The 16,930-nt window shown below is 47.8% G+C and overlaps 1 protein-coding gene across 2 annotated transcripts; it reads right to left on the reverse strand.

Moving 5' to 3' along the window:
* Positions 1-1,379: 1,379 nt before the first annotated feature.
* Positions 1,380-15,536, reverse strand: HSD17B7 (hydroxysteroid 17-beta dehydrogenase 7). Of its 2 annotated transcripts, XM_077824337.1 has the most exons (9): positions 15,399-15,536; positions 14,533-14,736; positions 12,776-12,868; positions 10,230-10,344; positions 9,451-9,645; positions 8,311-8,415; positions 5,970-6,026; positions 5,196-5,294; positions 1,380-1,798 (listed from the first exon to the last, which is right to left on the reverse strand). In XM_077824337.1, exons 1-9 carry the CDS (start codon positions 15,431-15,433, stop codon positions 1,697-1,699), a joined length of 1,005 nt encoding a protein of 334 aa, XP_077680463.1. In that variant the 5' UTR covers positions 15,434-15,536; the 3' UTR covers positions 1,380-1,696. The 2 variants fall into 2 exon arrangements, with proteins under 2 accessions (XP_077680463.1, XP_077680464.1); XM_077824338.1 differs by lacking the exon at positions 12,776-12,868.
* Positions 15,537-16,930: the final 1,394 nt, after the last annotated feature.

Genomic DNA, 16,930 nt, shown 5'->3' on the forward strand with positions numbered 1-16,930 from the left:
TACCCGTTGAGCCCGACAATCTAGCCAGCTTTCTACCCAACCTATAGTGCATTCATCCAGCCCATACTTCCTTAGCTTGCTGACAAGAATACTGTGGGAGACCGTGTCAAAAGCTTTGCTAAAGTCAAGAAACAATACATCCACTGCTTTCCCTTCATCCACAGAACCAGTAATCTCATGATAAAAGGCGATTAGATTAGTCAGGCATGACCTTCCCTTGGTGAATCCATGCTGGCTGTTCCTGATCACTTTCCTCTCATGCAAGTACAGGTCAAAGGCATCTTACCAAACAACCGAGGAGACTGCTCTTCAATGGCTTGGTTATTACTCAGAGGCCGTAAAACAAATCTGGGCCATTGCTCTTTTGTTCTGATGTTCATGCAGGATGCTGTCTTGTCCAGGTTCTCATTCACTGGCGGGAGAAGGGTCACAATGCAGAATGGACTATGGTTCTCTCAGTCTATGTTTCCCAATCAGGATTACTTTGCATTCAACAACTTCATCTGCCATTTTGGCACCCAGATTTGTAAAATCCCTTTAAGTCTTCACACTCAGCTTTGGACTTCACTATCTGGAGTTATTTTAGGTCAGCAGCAAAAGTTTGCCAACTCATTATTCACCCCCTTTCCCAGATAATTTATGACTGCTATTGATTTCTTTCCTACCCTTCATTTCCCATCTTCTCACCAGTTACTGACCCATGAGAAGGCCTTCCCTCTTATCACATGTCTGCTTAAGAACCTTTAATGAGGGACCTTGTCAAAGGCTTTCCAAAAGTCCCCATATAGTATATCAACTGGATCACCCTTGTTGATGCTCTCACAGGATTCTAACAGTTTACAAACAGGTACCAAAAGTGCCTTCCCAAAGGCTGAAGCAGTTATGTCTGAGGTCTGCACCAACTCTGTGCCTCAATACAAGATGCTACAACCCAAGGGTGAAAGCAGTACTGCTCCTTTCTTTGTGTAAAGAGCACTTTGTACTTTAGGCAGAAGCAGAGCATGGTCACCTCTCTCCATCAAGCTGCAGCCTATCACGTTAAGTGATAGTGTGGATCCTGCTGGTGAGCACTAAAAATTCCATCGGGCACTTTGATCTACTCATGCTTGAAAGAGAAAAGCACACACATGGCTTCTAGCGAGCAGCATGGCCATAGTGTGCTGCAAGCTGGGGTGTCAATCTGCAGTACTCTAGCATGCACACTAAGTGTCCATGTAGACATGTTGATCAGTTTTTGAAGAGTCTGACCTTAACAGGCACATGTGGCTATCCAGGAAGCCTGGCAACTGAGGAGCCTTCTGTGCAAGACCAGGCCTTCCACCTATTTTCACCTTGTGCTCACACTGAGCTCTCAACCCATTCATACTTTTTCTCAGTAGTTCTTGGAACCTGCAGTTTATTGTGAAGACCATGACGTACAGAAATGGAGGCCTGGTTTAGGCAAGTTACTAGAAAGCGTTAGTGGAGAGAGCAATCTCGTACTGGACTCCAAGAGACTAAATAACTATTCAATCCCTCTCATATCTCCCATTCTAGGAAATCACTCCTTCCCAGACTGAGCGAAGGATGAGAGGTGCTACAAAGCCACAGGTCTCCAAGAAGGCCTCTACTGCAAACACATAATACCCACTTAGAAGGAACTCCAATGTCACTAGTGCCAGAAAGATTTGTCCTTGGAGGCCTTGTCTGGATCTTGTTACTTAGAGCTAAAGGGAGCATTCAATCTTGCTAGGACATGCTTCTCCAGTTCCAACAGCTTTTGATAAAATATTTCAGTAGTTTCTTCTTCCACATCCATCTGCAAGAAAACCAGAGCAGTAATATTAGACCAAAGGGGCTGCAGTGAGGACCAACAAAGAACCTCTGGATGTTGCCAGAGATAGGCAAAGCCAAGGACAGGCTCAGTCTCCTCCTGAAAGGTACCCACTCAGCCACTTATGGCATGTGCCCAGGGAGCTGGAGGTTAGGACCGTAGCCCCAAATGACAGAGGACTAGCATTTCCCACAGATGAGCAACAGCCCCAAATAAAAGAAAGCTGCTTCATGTGGGATAGGATGTGGAATCACTGCCTTTGAGGAGAAGGAATGCTCCCCCAGCATTAGCACAAGCTGCCAAGGACACAAGTGTAAACTGTAGCCTCTGCAGTGAGGGAACAGCAGCACAAGCCAGGAGGAACTTGCATGGTGTACACTACTGAAGCCCCTGCCTTGAGGCTCCTTCTCAAGACTGCCAGCATTAATCACAGCTGGGGGTGAAATCTAGGCCTTTCAGCTAGAGTCATCACAGCCTAACATCTTTTATTTCACTCTGACTCTGCAGAGGGAATTCTCCCTTGCTTTAGTGTAATTGGCTGCAGGTTCTGGCTCTGCTGTGACTGCAGCCCTTCAGCTGCCAAGCACCCCATGCCTGCCGATTGCACTCCCTCTCCATTTCAGCCCTGCCTGGCCTCCTGCACTCAACTCCAGTTGCCCACCCAGAATTAGAACAAGTATATAATTAAAATCAGATAGAACAAAGTACATACTCATAAGCACAGTCACTTAGCTGGGGTATAACAGCCCTTCCCCTCACCACCAGTTTGCTTTGTAAGCTCTCTGATGCAGAGACTGTCATAACTATATCATTTCTAGCACACTGTTATGACCGCAATAGTTGTATTATCTTGTGTGCTTGCTACAAAGTCAGAGTAAAACTGTACAGTCAGCACAGAGCCTGCATTTTGAGGACCACTGGAACAGAAGGGGGCTTGTCAGAGCTTTCTAAGGATAAGGCTACAAAAGGAAGAATACTCCCCCACCTCACTGAACTACACATGTCCTGGTGGGCAGCAGTGAGAGGAGATCCTTTCTCCACCTTGCAGCAGCAGAAATCTTGTACGTCTGCTCATACCTCTCAGTGGCTCTGAAGGGAATGGGAAGGGCTGGGTCTCACGCTGGTTTTGTTTGAACTCCTGTGATCCAATTAAGTTCAAGCCAATCCCCCTACTAGTCCATTAGGCTTCCACATCCTTGTTACAAGAAGTTGCATCAAGCCTTGTGTTGGTGATTCTGGTCTTAACACAGAAGGGCTGGGGACACTGTCTTATAATGCCTACTCAGAAGGCCACCTACCTAGGCACTCAGCTGTTAGTCCAGAGGCAGTGCATTCATACAGTGAGATACAGAGACTGGCAGGCTAGGTTAGGCACTGTGCAGTAGAGCATAAATAGCAGTAAGGATGGAAGAATCAGGTCCTCAGGTAAGTGTTTTGAGCCAATACATAACAGTCCAGCTCTTACAATTTGTACTCATGGGGGAATTCTGCACCTGTGCAGAATGTAATGTCCTCCCGCAGATTTCTTTGCTTCTCTGCAGAAAAGGAACTTTTTGACAGGGAAGCTGAGAGAGTGGTTATTTCCCAGCAGCGTGGCCACATTGTTTAGGGCACCCAGACCAGCCAGCAGAGAGGTAAATCACTGCAGTGGTGAGGGAGGAGGGGTGTTCTGGAGATATGCCAGCTAGTGGCTCCTAAAAACGTGTTGGGCTCGTGTCAGGGTTCCCTCCTCACTCTGAACTCTGGGGTACAGATGTGAGGACCTGCATGAAAGACCCCTAAGCTTATTTTTATCAGCTTAGGTTAAAAACTTCCCCAAGGCACAAATCCTTTCCTTGTCCTTGGACAGTATTGCCACCACCACCACGTGATTTAGACAAAAATTCAGGAAGAGGACCACTTGGAGTCCCTATTTCCCCAAAATATCACCCCCCAAGCCCCTTCACCCCTTTCCTGGGGAGGCTTGAGAATATACCAGCCAATTGCCTTTAATACAAGCACAGACAAGAGCCTTTATCTTTAAGGCACTAAAATCAAAATCAGATTCTTAAAAAGAAGAGCTTAAGAAAAAAAGTAAAAGAAGCACCTCTGTAAAAATCAGGATGGAAGGTGTTTTTACAGGTGATGAAAAGATTTAAAAACACAGAGAACTCTCCTCTAGGCTCAGCTTCAAAGTTACAAAAACAAAACAACACACACAACAAACCACCACCCAGGAACAAAACTCACTTTGCATAGGGAAAATTCACACATTTCCTTGCCTTACTTACAATTTTTGTAATCTTAGATGCTCATTTCTGGTAGGTTTTTAGGAGATTTTTTTCTCCTGCCTGGTCTCTCTCCCCGTCCAGAGAGAGAACAAAGAGCGCAAACAAACCCTCCCCACCCCCCAGATTTGAAAGTATCTTCTTTTCTCATTGGCCCTTTTGGTCAGGTGCCAAGTAGGTTATTTGAGCTTCTTATCCCTTATAGGTAAAAATTCAGTACAGCTACCCACGAGGGATTTTATGCTACCCTTAGCTGTAGGTTTATGATAGCTTTCCTGCTACTCCCAACTAGGCTGGGGGATTACAGGACTTCTTCCCCTGCAGGAGTGGCTGTAGCCAGGGCAAGGTCAGATCCACTCCCAGAAATCTCCCCCAGCTGCAGGAAGCTCTTCTCCCTCCCCCCGGCCCAACCCCCTGCATTTGGGCCCAGACCCAGACACACACCTGGCCTCACTCCCTGCATCTGGAGCCCCTGCCCAGCCCCTCCCCCACCCCTAAATCCAAAACCCCCACCCCTGCACCCAGACCACCCCTGCTGAGCCCCCCTTGAACCCCAGTAAGCCCCATACCCACTGCACCTGGACCTCTCCGACTAGCCCACCCCCTGAACGCTGCTCCACCCAGCTCCTCTCCCAGCACCTAGACTCCCCACCCCAAGCCCAGACCCCTCCCCTGCTAAGCCCATTGCTTCTGCACCCGGAATGAGCCCCTCCCTATGCATCCAGATCCCCCACACTGAGCTGCCCGCACCCAGACTGTCCCACACAGAACCCTCACCCCACACCTGAATCCTGCCAGGCTGAGCCTGCCTGCCCACATGCCTGACAGAGGGCAGGCCCCCAGGATGTTTCTGGGGCAGTCCTGGCCCTTGTGCTGTGTCGGTCAGGTGTAACCTCATCACCAAGTCTGTGCCCTGGGGGGATGGAGCTACAGGGTGATCTCACTCCGCACAGCCAGAGACCTGTGTTCCCCCCGCCATGCTGGAGCCTCCACATCTATTTGACCAATAAAGTTTGCAGAATTTTAAACTAAACTATTGTGCACAGGATTTTTGTTTTCTTGGTGCAGAATTCCCTCAAGAGTAAATTGGACTTCAGAGTCATTGCTATATTTACCTTTTGGGACTCCACATAGTTCTTCCCCATTGGTGAAGTACAGCTGTGATATTTCATTAGTGCATCCAGTGACTCTGGCTTTTGTTTGAAGAGCCATACCTTTAAAGACAATAGCATAGTTGTGTGGGCAGGCAGTCCAGTTTGTTTGGACAGCCATGCAGTTTAGAACAAAACAGCTTGACAACATGAAGAGGGAAGAGGATGCCAAACTGCCCAGTTTCCTCAATGAGACATTCCACTTAAGCTCCAGAGAGGCAGCTGGCTGCTGTGCTCCCTGTGGTACTGGGAACACCACAGTCCATGCTCCTAATAGACAGTAGTTACACTTACCATGTCTTTAGCGAGATATGCCACGGTTCAACACAAGCCGCTTGTGGTTTCTGCTTGAGGTAGGAGTTACTGGGTTCAGTTCGATGACTTGTGTTACAACCATTTGCTCTGACCTGTAAGGCCAGAAGGGATACAGGTCCTGGCTTGGGTAAGGGCAGAAGGGACCATCACTGTGAGATCTAGAGACCACAGGGTCTCTCTGAATAGGTGAGGAAGAAGAGGGTGAAAAAACATTTGTTTGAAGAACCTCAAATACCAGCTCAGTGTCTTAGCACTTACTGTGGAAAGTGATTCAGATGTACAGGGCAAGAGGAGAGAAACACTGCTTTGTATATATTCATCTGGCAGAGGACGCATTCACAGCCAGTACCAGACACCTGGGGGCTAGGAGGAGTTGCACACTGCAGACAAGTAGTGATTTGAGGTGCAAGCCATGTTACATACCTGAGCTTCTGCTCCATTGTATGGAGTTAGTGTGTAAGACTTGGTGAAAAAGCGGATCTGAAAGAGAAGAAGAAACAAGACATGAAACTTACTAACACCTATGCCTTGGAGCAAGGAATCAAGATTGAGCTCCCTGGAGGTCAGCAGTCGTGTTAAGGCACAAGGTCCTCTGCTGCTTGTGGCCTAGCCAACAGCTCCCCCACCCCTTGAGTAAGGCCACCTGCCTCTAGCTAGATGACCGGGTGACCCCCTTCAGCCCAGGGCCACTGCAAATTTACTACAACCATCCAGACGGCCAACAAGTCTCTCCATGCTGCTGGGGGTAGGGGGGTGGCAGGCATGCAGGGGACCAGCTGAGCCCCCCCCCCCCCCCGCCCCGATATACCTTTCTTCCAGCCACCTCCTTTCTGAGCTGGCTCCCAAGCTGTGGGTGGAGTACAATTTATGACACCTTGTCATCCAATGAAAAGTGATTCAGTGAGTGAAAAGTGATTGACAGAACAAGAAGCAATGGTCTCAAGTTGCAATGGGGGAGGCTTAGGTTGGATATTAGGAAAACCTTTTTCACTAGGAGGGAGGTGAGGCACTGTAATGTGTTACCTAGGGAGGTGGTGGAATCTCCTTCCTTAGAGGTTTTTAAGGCCCGGCTTGACAAAGAACTGGCTGGGATGATTTTGTTGGGGATTGGTCCTGCTTTGAGCAGGGGGTTGGACTAGATGTCCTCCTGTGGTCCCTTCCAACCCTGATATTCTACGATTCTAAGAGGTGGCGGGTCCCAACAGCAAGCAGGTAGCAGTTTGTGGCAGCAGTGCTAAGGCCAAATACAGGCAGCTGCTTGTAAGACAGATGGAAAGGTGCCTGGCTGATGGAAATAGGAAGTCTGGCTGTCTGTAGATAGTGTGTGGAATATTAGCAAGGCTGGAAAACTGAGGGCTGCAGACGAAGAGAACAGGCACAGGATGAGATAGTAAAGGAAAGGTGTAGGGGTGGGGAGAGTAGAGTAAAGGGAGGTGAAAGAAAGTGAAGCATGTTGAAGAGGCCACTTTCCACCAGAGGTGCCAGGGAGAAACAAAACACACTTAAAAGCTGGTGACTTCACTGCTGAAGTTTGTATTCTCTTAGGAATCATTTTCCATGTGTAGGAACATTAATTGAGGGTGAGCCGTTCAGAGGCATGGATTACCTAGCTCTGTTCCTACTGGAGTGGGAAGTTTACCATATGCCAATGCTTAGTGCTTTGAAAATACCAGCCTAGTTATTAACTATGGTTCAGGTGATCAAGAACAGTCTCAGATTTGGGGTCCATCTGCTTTTAGTTGCCCAGTTTCTGCTTAATTCCCACAGGTGCTGAGCACCAATAATTCTGATTGGGGCTATTGGAGTGGTAAGTGCTCAGTGCCTCTGGGAAATGAGCCTAAGGCATGAGGCTGAGCAACCAGAGATCAAAGGCCATGGTTAAAATCAGCTTCCCCATCTAGGGCCCCCCACTAGCATCTCTCAGCAGCAATATTGATCTTGGGCCATAAAAGGTGATTGGTGGTAGAGTCCCAGCTCCAGAAAGTCTCACTCGCTGCAGAGCATCATCCTACTCTTGTGCTTTGGGTTAAATTAACTGAAGGGAAATTCACGGAGGTCACTGAAACTCAGCCTAAGCCTCCTTTCCAGGCGTGGCTGTATAAAGGTTCCTTTCTCATCTAGCCTATGCCTGTCCCAGACGCTAGCTCTTGATTCCCCAGAGGGCTACCTCTACCTGCCTGCTATCAAGGTGGAACATAATTCACCTACAGTGCCCTAAGAATTTCAACACCTAACAGAGTGAAACAGCAGGAGACCCTTGCCATTCTGTTACAACATGCATGGCAAAGGACCACTGTATCAAGATACAGCTTCTTCTCTGGCTGTTGCAGCACATGGCACACAGCAGTATCCCACCACGAGGCACATAACCATGGGGCACCACATAACTGGTAGCCCTGGCTTTGCACCCATTTACAAATATATGAATGGGGGAAAAAATGGCTGGCTCTTCACCAGCCCTCTCCAAGCCTCTGCAGATAAGGAGCCCCAAGCTATCTAGGCATCTATTTGCCGAAACTCCACCTTCCAAACTGACCCTGCTGGTCCTAAGGGCCCAAGAGTCACTTTGGCAAAAGGCTACTTCCCAACTCAACGTGAAGCAATCTGCTACATTTCCATTCACACTCTGAGCAAAGGACACTGTACAACCGGCTTGGTGATAAGGCAGACAGGGCACTGTGTATACCCCTAGGAGTGAAATGCCCAAGACCATCCCAGCCCAAAGAGTTGGAAATAAACCCACACTTTCAGATGGATTACTCACTATCCACATGATGGGCATAAGCAGCTTCCAGAAGAAAGATGGCAGAATTCCATAAGTCAGGTTAGTCATCACAAGACCTGGACAAACTACACTGGAATACAGCCCCTGCAGAAGTGGGAAGAGAGGATACAAGCCAACACTAAATGCTGCATATCTGCTTGGAAAGAACACACCAGAAAAAGTATTACAAGGTGTCTCACACCTTCCAAAAGGCCTCACAATGCAGTCAGCAGATGCCCCTGTGCAGTAGTGAGCAGAGATGTGTAGAGAAACATACATTCCTCATCCTCAACATATAGGTAAGCCCTCTCCCACCAAATAGCAGTTAAACAGCAGTAAGGGATGGCAACTCTTTCCAGAAAGAAGGCTGCCACTTATGGACTGGCACAGAACAAGGGAAAGCAGCATTAATTCCAGTCACAGGCCCATGACAGGGAAGGCCCTGCCTCTTGTCCAAGATTCTAGTGTGGGATAGTCAACAACTCCCATGCCTGTATCTGCTGCGATGCCACAGTTTTTACAGGCCATCCAGTCATATCAGATGGCCCTTCTAAAAATACTTGCCCTATCAACTCCTACCTCTGAGCAAAAGGCACATCAGTTGGCAGAAGTTTCCCTTACAGGCAAGTTATTCTATAGTTGTCCCATATGAGTTTCTTGCACCTTCCTCTAAAATGTTTCTTAGCCAGTCTTAGACAGGTTGCTAGACTAGATGGACTGCTTAATTCATGTGACAGATCAGGCCAGTCATCATGTGGATGAGTCCACAGAGTGGAAGGTTTATTAAATACCAATACAATGCAGCCAGCAAAGAGAGATAATGTCTGTCCCAAAGCCAAGGCTACAGCTTCCAAATATTCTGAAGGTAAGAGCTCAATTCTGTGAGGTTTAAAACTGCAACTTCTATACCAAACATTCCCTACCACATCCTACCAATCCTACTTACTTGAAACTCACCCTAGCTAAGCTCCTTCACATCCATGAAGCAATCTATTAAGCAACTGAACACTGCTACGTGGTACTTCTATGCATCAACATACTACTGCCACTGACGAGCATGCCACCTTATCAACATTTCTCAGACCAACATGCTCAAGTGCAACAGCTTTCCGCATCATACCATAGGGTAAACAGCCTCACCTGCTTGTTAAAGTGCTTGTTCAGAGCCACACTAGCAAGGTCAATGGCATATTTGGAGGAACTGTAAGACTCTTTGCCTTTGCTGTGCTGGTAGTCAGTGAGAGTGAAAGCAGACTTCCTGGCATTGCTGGAAGATGTCCAGATGAGCAGGGAGGGCTTTTCAAGGCAACATAGCAGAGGCTTAAGCTGCCGAATCTAAGGAGATAAGAGAGTGATTATCCATTTCAGCAGTTATCCCAGGATATTTGAAAATAATTCCCACTTCAGTTACGCTAGTCTAGAGGGCAGGGGTTTGGGTTAACTGACCGCAAAAGAAACAAGTAAGTGGAGAATCATGTCACTGGTATACCTCAGACCCAGATCCTGGTTGGTAGCATTTTATAGCCTGTTTGCATTCACTTTGCACAGGAGACAGGCTGCAAAGTAGGGAGAACCAGGCCTTTGTTTCTCTTAGGAGCCAACATGTCTGCTGGCTGTGCAGAGTAACCCTGAAGTAATTCTAACTCTTTCAGTAAGAAATGTTGCCTGCACATTGGGAAATCCCAAACCTGGCTGTCATTCAGCCACTAGGAGATAGCTGACCAGGCCAGGGTATGTACAGGGGATGGTGCGGTCTCCTGCCCTATGCCTGGACCACTGCACATTACTCAGATACACTCCAGACTGGGTCAGTGTACAGGAACATTGGAAGAGAGGTGAACCAACCCATTTAATTCCTGCTCTACCCAAAACTGCACACTGACGCAGAATCGGGGCCTGACTGTCAGAAGCAGTTTTACCAGTATAAAGTGCCCAAAGAGGTTGGTTTCAAACACAGCCTGCAGGCCATCTGCAGTGATGCAGTCTTCTTGAGTTAACAGCCCCTCCGCTGTGCTCAGCATATGGACTGCTTTCCTGGAATACAAGGAGAGGAGAGAGGAAATTTTAGACAGAGCTATAGCTTCTTCAGGTGATAATTTTATTGAACAATTCTTATCATTTTTAGTATTTTGACCAGCTCTACAACAGATTGGAAAACTCCTTGCAGAACCAAATTCAGAAGCAATTTTCATTCTGAAGGTTCAAAATAGTATGTTTTTTCAAAATCACTTTTTAAAAAAGGAAAAATTCTGATAATCTTAAATATTTAACAGCATACATTTTGAAAAGCAAAGATCCCAGTGTCAGCGTGTTTTGTTTACTTTTAAACAATTTTTTTGGTTTTAAAAATACAAAGTCTTTCAACTAAACTTTGAAAGACTTCAGCCAGCTCTAATTTTTACTGAGACTTGATTTTAGAGATTTGTTATTACAACAGAAAACAGTTTTTTTTTTAAAACAAAAACCAAAACTGATTTCCAGTTTGCTGCTCACAAACTAAATGGGAGCCTGTAACATGGGCTGTCACTCAGAGGAAAAGCAGTCTAGTGGTTAAAGCAAATAAGAGTTAGGAGTTCCTGGCTCTGTCAGTCACTGAATTTGCACTCACTTAACTTCCATGACTCAGCTTCCCTATATATGGAGGTGAGGGGGATGACCTATTTCCCTACTTCAGAGGGATACAACAAACCATAATTCATTGCTATTTGAGAAGAACTTGATGCCCCTGCAATGTTGTGGCTGATCTCTGGCTCTCTCCCAGCCTCCTGTGCACACCTACAGGCTGTATGGTGACCCATTTTTCTCTATTTAATTAATATTTATTAATTATTATTATTAATTTATTATATTAATTAATATTATAATATAATATTAATATCTATTAATATTTTTGCCTCCCCACCCACAGCCCCCTTCATGCCCAGTAGGCCATTAACACATCTGACTTGTCTGGTGGAATTAATTCTTCATTCCAGCTATCAAATCCATAGTCTCCACCTACAGCACCAGTTTTATCTCCACACTTTTATGCTGTTACAAGACCTGTGCATACACCAGCCTAAATTAAGGGTATGATTTTTTTTTTACTGAGATGGTTGTACTGGTATAAAAAATGCCTTATACCAGTATAGCTTACTTCCCCTTCCCATACAAGGATCAACTGTACCAGTAAAGCACTTGTATACCAGTGACCGATGGTGTGATGTGAGCTGTACCCCTCCAACCATACCAGTAGAGTTAAAGTTTTCCATGTTTGGACAAGGCCTAGATCCATTTGCTCATTTCTCAAACTATTCAAACCATCCCCAGCCTTGGCTCACATCCCACATCCAAAAAGAAAAGGAGTACTTGTGGCACCTTAGAGACTAACCAATTTATTTGAGCATGAGCTTTCGTGAGCTACAGCTCTGAGCTGTAGCTCACGAAAGCTCATGCTCAAATAAACTGGTTAGTCTCTAAGGTGCCACAAGTACTCCTTTTCTTTTTGCGAATACAGACTAACATGGCTGTTATTCTGAAACATCCCACATCCAGTCTCTCTTCTCCTGTTCCCAAGCTGTTTAACACAGATGTTAAGTTCCTATCAGAGGCAGAGACCTGATACTACCTTATGTCCACTGAATGCATCTGATGAAGTGAGCTGTAGCTCACGAAAGCTTATGCTCAAATAAATTGGTTAGTCTCTAAGGTGCCACAAGTACTCCTCCCCTTTTTGCAAATACAGACTAATACGGCTGCTACTCTGATACCTTAACTATGGCATTCCCAGCATGCCTCCACAGCAGTCTCAGCTCTTGATTTTCATCTGCCAAGCAAGATCATGCTGGTCTCTTTAAACAGAGAAGTTGCTCACCATCACCTCACTCCCCTCCTTCACGAGAGGCCCAAACCTCAGAAGCCCCTTACTTCTGCCTGCTATACCTTTAATACCATTCTCTACCTCAATATACGTTTCTCCCTCCTTCTCAGTCTTCCCACACCTTCCCCACTGTCTTAAACATACTGTTTCCCCCATTCTTTCAAGTACCTTCTCTAGACCAGGGGTTCTCATAACAAGCTTTTTGGTGACCATGTAATAACCTCACGACTCCCTGCGGGATCACGACCCCCAGTTTGAGAACCCCTGTTATAATCCATTGAATCCAGTTTGGTAAGCCTTTCTGCTTTACCTGGACTGTAAATTCTTCTGAGCAGAAGGCTTTTGTAGACTACCATGCACATTTATGACTTCCTAAGTAATGACTATAACCGAAAGAAGATCTGTTCACCTTTTAGCTAAACCACCCACTCATTCAGTGTTTCGTTAACCATCCCTCACATTATCAGCCATCCAAAATCTCAGTGAATCACTGGAACATTCATTCATGCCATCATCCATTTTGTATCTCCCCTCCCCTTACTCATCCAAGGACAAAACCAGGAAGAGAAAAGTATCTGACTGTTACTTAAGGATAGTATTCTGTACCCGGAGAAGAGACCAGAGATCAGTGCTTTGAAGCTAATATGGGTATTTGGCATAGTCCCAGCATTCAGAAAGAGACAGTCCAAGCGCTGGAACCTACACAAAGGAAACAAACAGTATGGTTGGTTATGGCTATTACTAGAGCATCTCATAAAAAAAAAACAAAAAAAAAACAAAAACCACCACAGCTAATGCTAGCCCACAATGGAGACAGAAGCTCAGAGACAAGTCATTTCTTTATTTTGAAGTTCAAAGAATATTAAGCTAATCATGATGATGTCATTTTGCAAAATAAAACTAGACATGATCCAGAGCTGGGATCCAGAATAAGTTTCCCAGATTCTGAGAGTTCTTGATTGAGTCCATTATAGGGATCTGAACTGTAAAATTCACTCTGAACGTAAAAATCCCACAAAACGTGGAGTGTTGCGGGTCAAATCTAGAGTTCTTAAAATATAACTGATGCCCACAAGTAATCCATTTTCCAAACTTCTGTATGCCTCAAATTTCAGTTAGCTATCCAGGATTTTCAAGAGAAAATAAGATTAGGTTAATTCAAAGGAATTTAGGCACCTAACTTCCATAGGCTAATATCTTCTGGGACTGGGATTTTTATAACACAGATATCACCAGAGTAACTCTGCAGTTACTACTTTCCAACTAAAGATCTCAAAGCAGTGTATAAACAAAACTTCACCACCCCCTGAAACAAACCCAGAAGTGACCTGACCTGCAGTGGAAGAATCAGATTTCCTATTGTTGCCACCACCAGTTCAGCTCTTTTTGGGAGGTTGGAAGCAATACCAGGAGCCTTAGTACATACAAGGTTCCTGAGGCGGATGCATTTTTGTTGTGTTGTCTAACCCTCTCAGACCAGATCTAGATGGCAGGCTGCTCAACACACCTGTGGCTCTCCTATTCCAGAAGAGCTAGTGGAAGCAACAGTGGGGAGTGTTACGCTCAAATGCAATTGTAAAATCTGTAACTTGTATCATTAAGTTCTGCGACTCTCCTGTTCAAGACAGGACATTGTGGCCAGCAACATTAAGGCAAGTGGCAAACAGATCACTTCCTGTCTGGAGCTATCCAGTGCTCCTGGTTTCAAGGAAACGCTTTAGCAGGTCAGGCTCAGTGGTGTACTTTTGGACTGTGGCAGGTGAAAGAGGTCACTGCAGTAGCTGAAGAGGTAAGACTGGTAATCGGGGGGAGGGGGGAGAGAGGAATACGGGGCACAACAGAAGGGGGGCTTGTAGCATTCCTATGCTGTGTACACATTGAATTTCCACATTTTGTGAAGCATGGTGCCCAAACCACGGGCTGCACAAGGACTTTGCAGAGCCTGACAGGAACTTAGTTGGTGTTGGTCCTTGATTTAGTTGGGGGTGGTCGTGCTTTAAGTCGGGGATTGGACTAGATGACCTCCTGAGGTCTCTGCCAGTCCTAATTTTCTATGATTCTATGACAGCTGCCTGCAGCAAATGCAAGCTGGGCAAAGAGTCCCCTCTTTGCCCTACACACACTAGAGGATGACATTTGACCACCACCAGCTGAGCTAAAGGAGGACACATCTCAGCCCTTTCCCCCTACTCAGAGTGAAAGAACTGACTGTGCTTCAGGCTTATTCCCAGGCCTGAGGGCTGGCAAGACACACCTGCTGGATGCAGCAGATTGAACCAGAGAGGTCCCTGTTGCTCACTCTCCTCAGCCAGGGCTAGGGGCACAGCACCCACCCACCTTGAGCCCGGGCAGGCTCCACACACCTGCACTGGATCTCGCTGGCTGCCTGCAGGACAGACTCCAGGCTGCTGACATCCAGGTGCACGAAGGTAACCTGGGCGGCAGGGTGGGCAGCCAGCAGCATGGCCTTGGTGGCAGCAGCCTTCTGCATGCTCCGGCAGGCCAGGCACAGCCGAACCTCAGCGTCCTCCTGCAGTAACCGCTTGCATAGGGCGGAGCCGATGCCACTGCAACGGTCCAGGGAGACAAGAGCCCAGTCAGCCTGGCACCACACCACTTAGGCATACGCAGCTGCGGAGGGCACCAGGAAGTTTAGGGCACCAAATCACCCCAAATTTCACGGTGACCTAGGCAGCTGTGTGCTGCATACAAGGCAGCACAAGCCCCCACGACAAGCCCTGTCCCCCGGCCAGCACCTGAGCAGGCTGCGCCCACTGCAGGGGCAGGCCCCTCCCTAGGGGGGTGCTGGGCCCCGGACAACTCCCTCCGCCCTGCCTCTTACCGTTCCCCCCCGCCCCCATTCCACCTCCTCCCCCAGCGACCCCACACTCAGTGGCAGGAAGCGGGTCAACCTGCCCTCAGCCCGCTCCGCTCCGCCAGCTCCCAGCCGGGGCACTCCACTTCCCGCCGCCGGTGAGTGCAGGGTGATCCCTTCCCCCAAGCGACACGGCTGGGGCCAGGGAAGCAGAGCCGGCTGCTCCCAGCCCCCTGCGCCTGTGGAGCCGCCAAAAGTGCTCCCCAACAGCTCCTGCCCCCCAGACCCCGGGGGGTGGCCTAGGGTCCCACACAACCGCCCGGTGAGGGGGCTGCATAGGGCACCCCCGAGCGAGCGAGCGAGCCCCGCCCCCCGCCAGATGGACGAGGCTGCTTCCGCCTGGCCCCTCCTCACCTGCTGGCGCCGGTGACCAGCACGACGGGCTGCATCCCGCAGCCTCGAGCGGGCACAGTAAACTAGCGAGTTTCTCCGTGCACCGTTATAGACCGCGCGCACGGCGGGCAGAGCGCCACTCTGCCCGCCCCGCCCCGGCTCCCCACCTCCGCCTCGCTCCCGTAGGCACCGCCCCGCACAGCAGCCTACCAATCGGGAAGCTCGCGGGGGCCCTCGCCGTGGCGTGACTGTGGGCTCATGGGCGGGCACGAGCTGAGCGGTGCCCAATCATCGCGGGGCTGCCTGGGCGCTCTGCAAGGGTGGGCTGGGCCGAGTGGAGCCACGCCGGCAGTCACAGGCAAGGCCGGCTCTGGGCGCCAGAAGGAGGTGCCTGGGGCGGCCAATAGCAAGGGGCGACCACGAGTGTCGAGGAAGCACCCCGCTCTGGGCCCAGGCTAGCGTGAACACGTCTGCCTGCTGAAGGCTGCTGTGTTATACCTTCTGTTTGCTTTTGTTTTGTTGCATAGTTTTGCTTTATCCTTTTTGGTGATTCTTTGTAAGTGTTACACAAATAAAATTCTCTTCTACTTCAAAAAAAAAATAGCAAGGGGTGGCAGGTCCGGGTCTTCGGCGGCCGCTCAATCGGATTTTTCTTCGCTGCAGAAAAGCTGGAGCCGGCCCTGGTGACAGGAGGGGATCCTGGCACGGGCTCGGGGCTTAGGGTTAGCATAGTTCCAGTTCCCCAGTAGAGGGTGCAGCAGCGGGGTACAGTTTCTACTTGGAATCTCTAACGTGTAAAAAGAAAAGGAGGGCTTGTGGCACCTTAGAGACGAACAAATTTATTTGAGCATAAGCTTTCGTGAGCTACAGCTCACTTCATCGGGTGCAGCTGATGAAGTAAACTGTAGCTCACGAAAGCTTATGCTCTAATAAATCTGTTCGTCTCTAAGGTGCCACAAGCCCTCCTTTTCTTTTTGCGGATACAGACTAACATGGCTGCTACTCTCTAATCCAATGTGTAAATAAGTGTAATGGCCTCCCAAGTAAATATCAGTCCGGTGTTCCTGTAGACAGGCCACCCAGGCGTATTTCTCTGAAGAGCTCATCTTTCCCAGCAATGGCTGATGGCTCAGCAAGGAGCCATGGAAGTCTTTGCAAGATGTGGGCCTGATGTTGTACTGTACAAGCAGGATCCTTTTCAGCAATGCAGCAGTCTTCAGTTCCTTTCCTTTGTGGGCTGGCTTGGCATCAGTGAAAAAACTTGCTCTACATTTGCATTGTGAGAGGGAACAGTAAAGATGAACTGTGCAAACTTTAACAGCAACATTCAATGATTTTGGACTTCTCAAAATATTTGATCCATTTTTGGTAATTTACTAGGAAATTATTGAGCTTTTCATCACTGTAAGAACCTTTCATACATTTCTTGATATTGCTGAACTGATCAAAGCGCTTAATGTCATCAATTTTTACCCCCTTCTCTGTCAAGTATTTGATACAAGACTCCACATCATTCCAATTTAGTGTCTTACTCAGGGCAATCCTGTCCACAT

Source organism: Eretmochelys imbricata, chromosome 8 (assembly GCF_965152235.1).
Source record: "Eretmochelys imbricata isolate rEreImb1 chromosome 8, rEreImb1.hap1, whole genome shotgun sequence".
Classification (NCBI taxonomy): domain Eukaryota; kingdom Metazoa; phylum Chordata; order Testudines; family Cheloniidae; genus Eretmochelys; species Eretmochelys imbricata.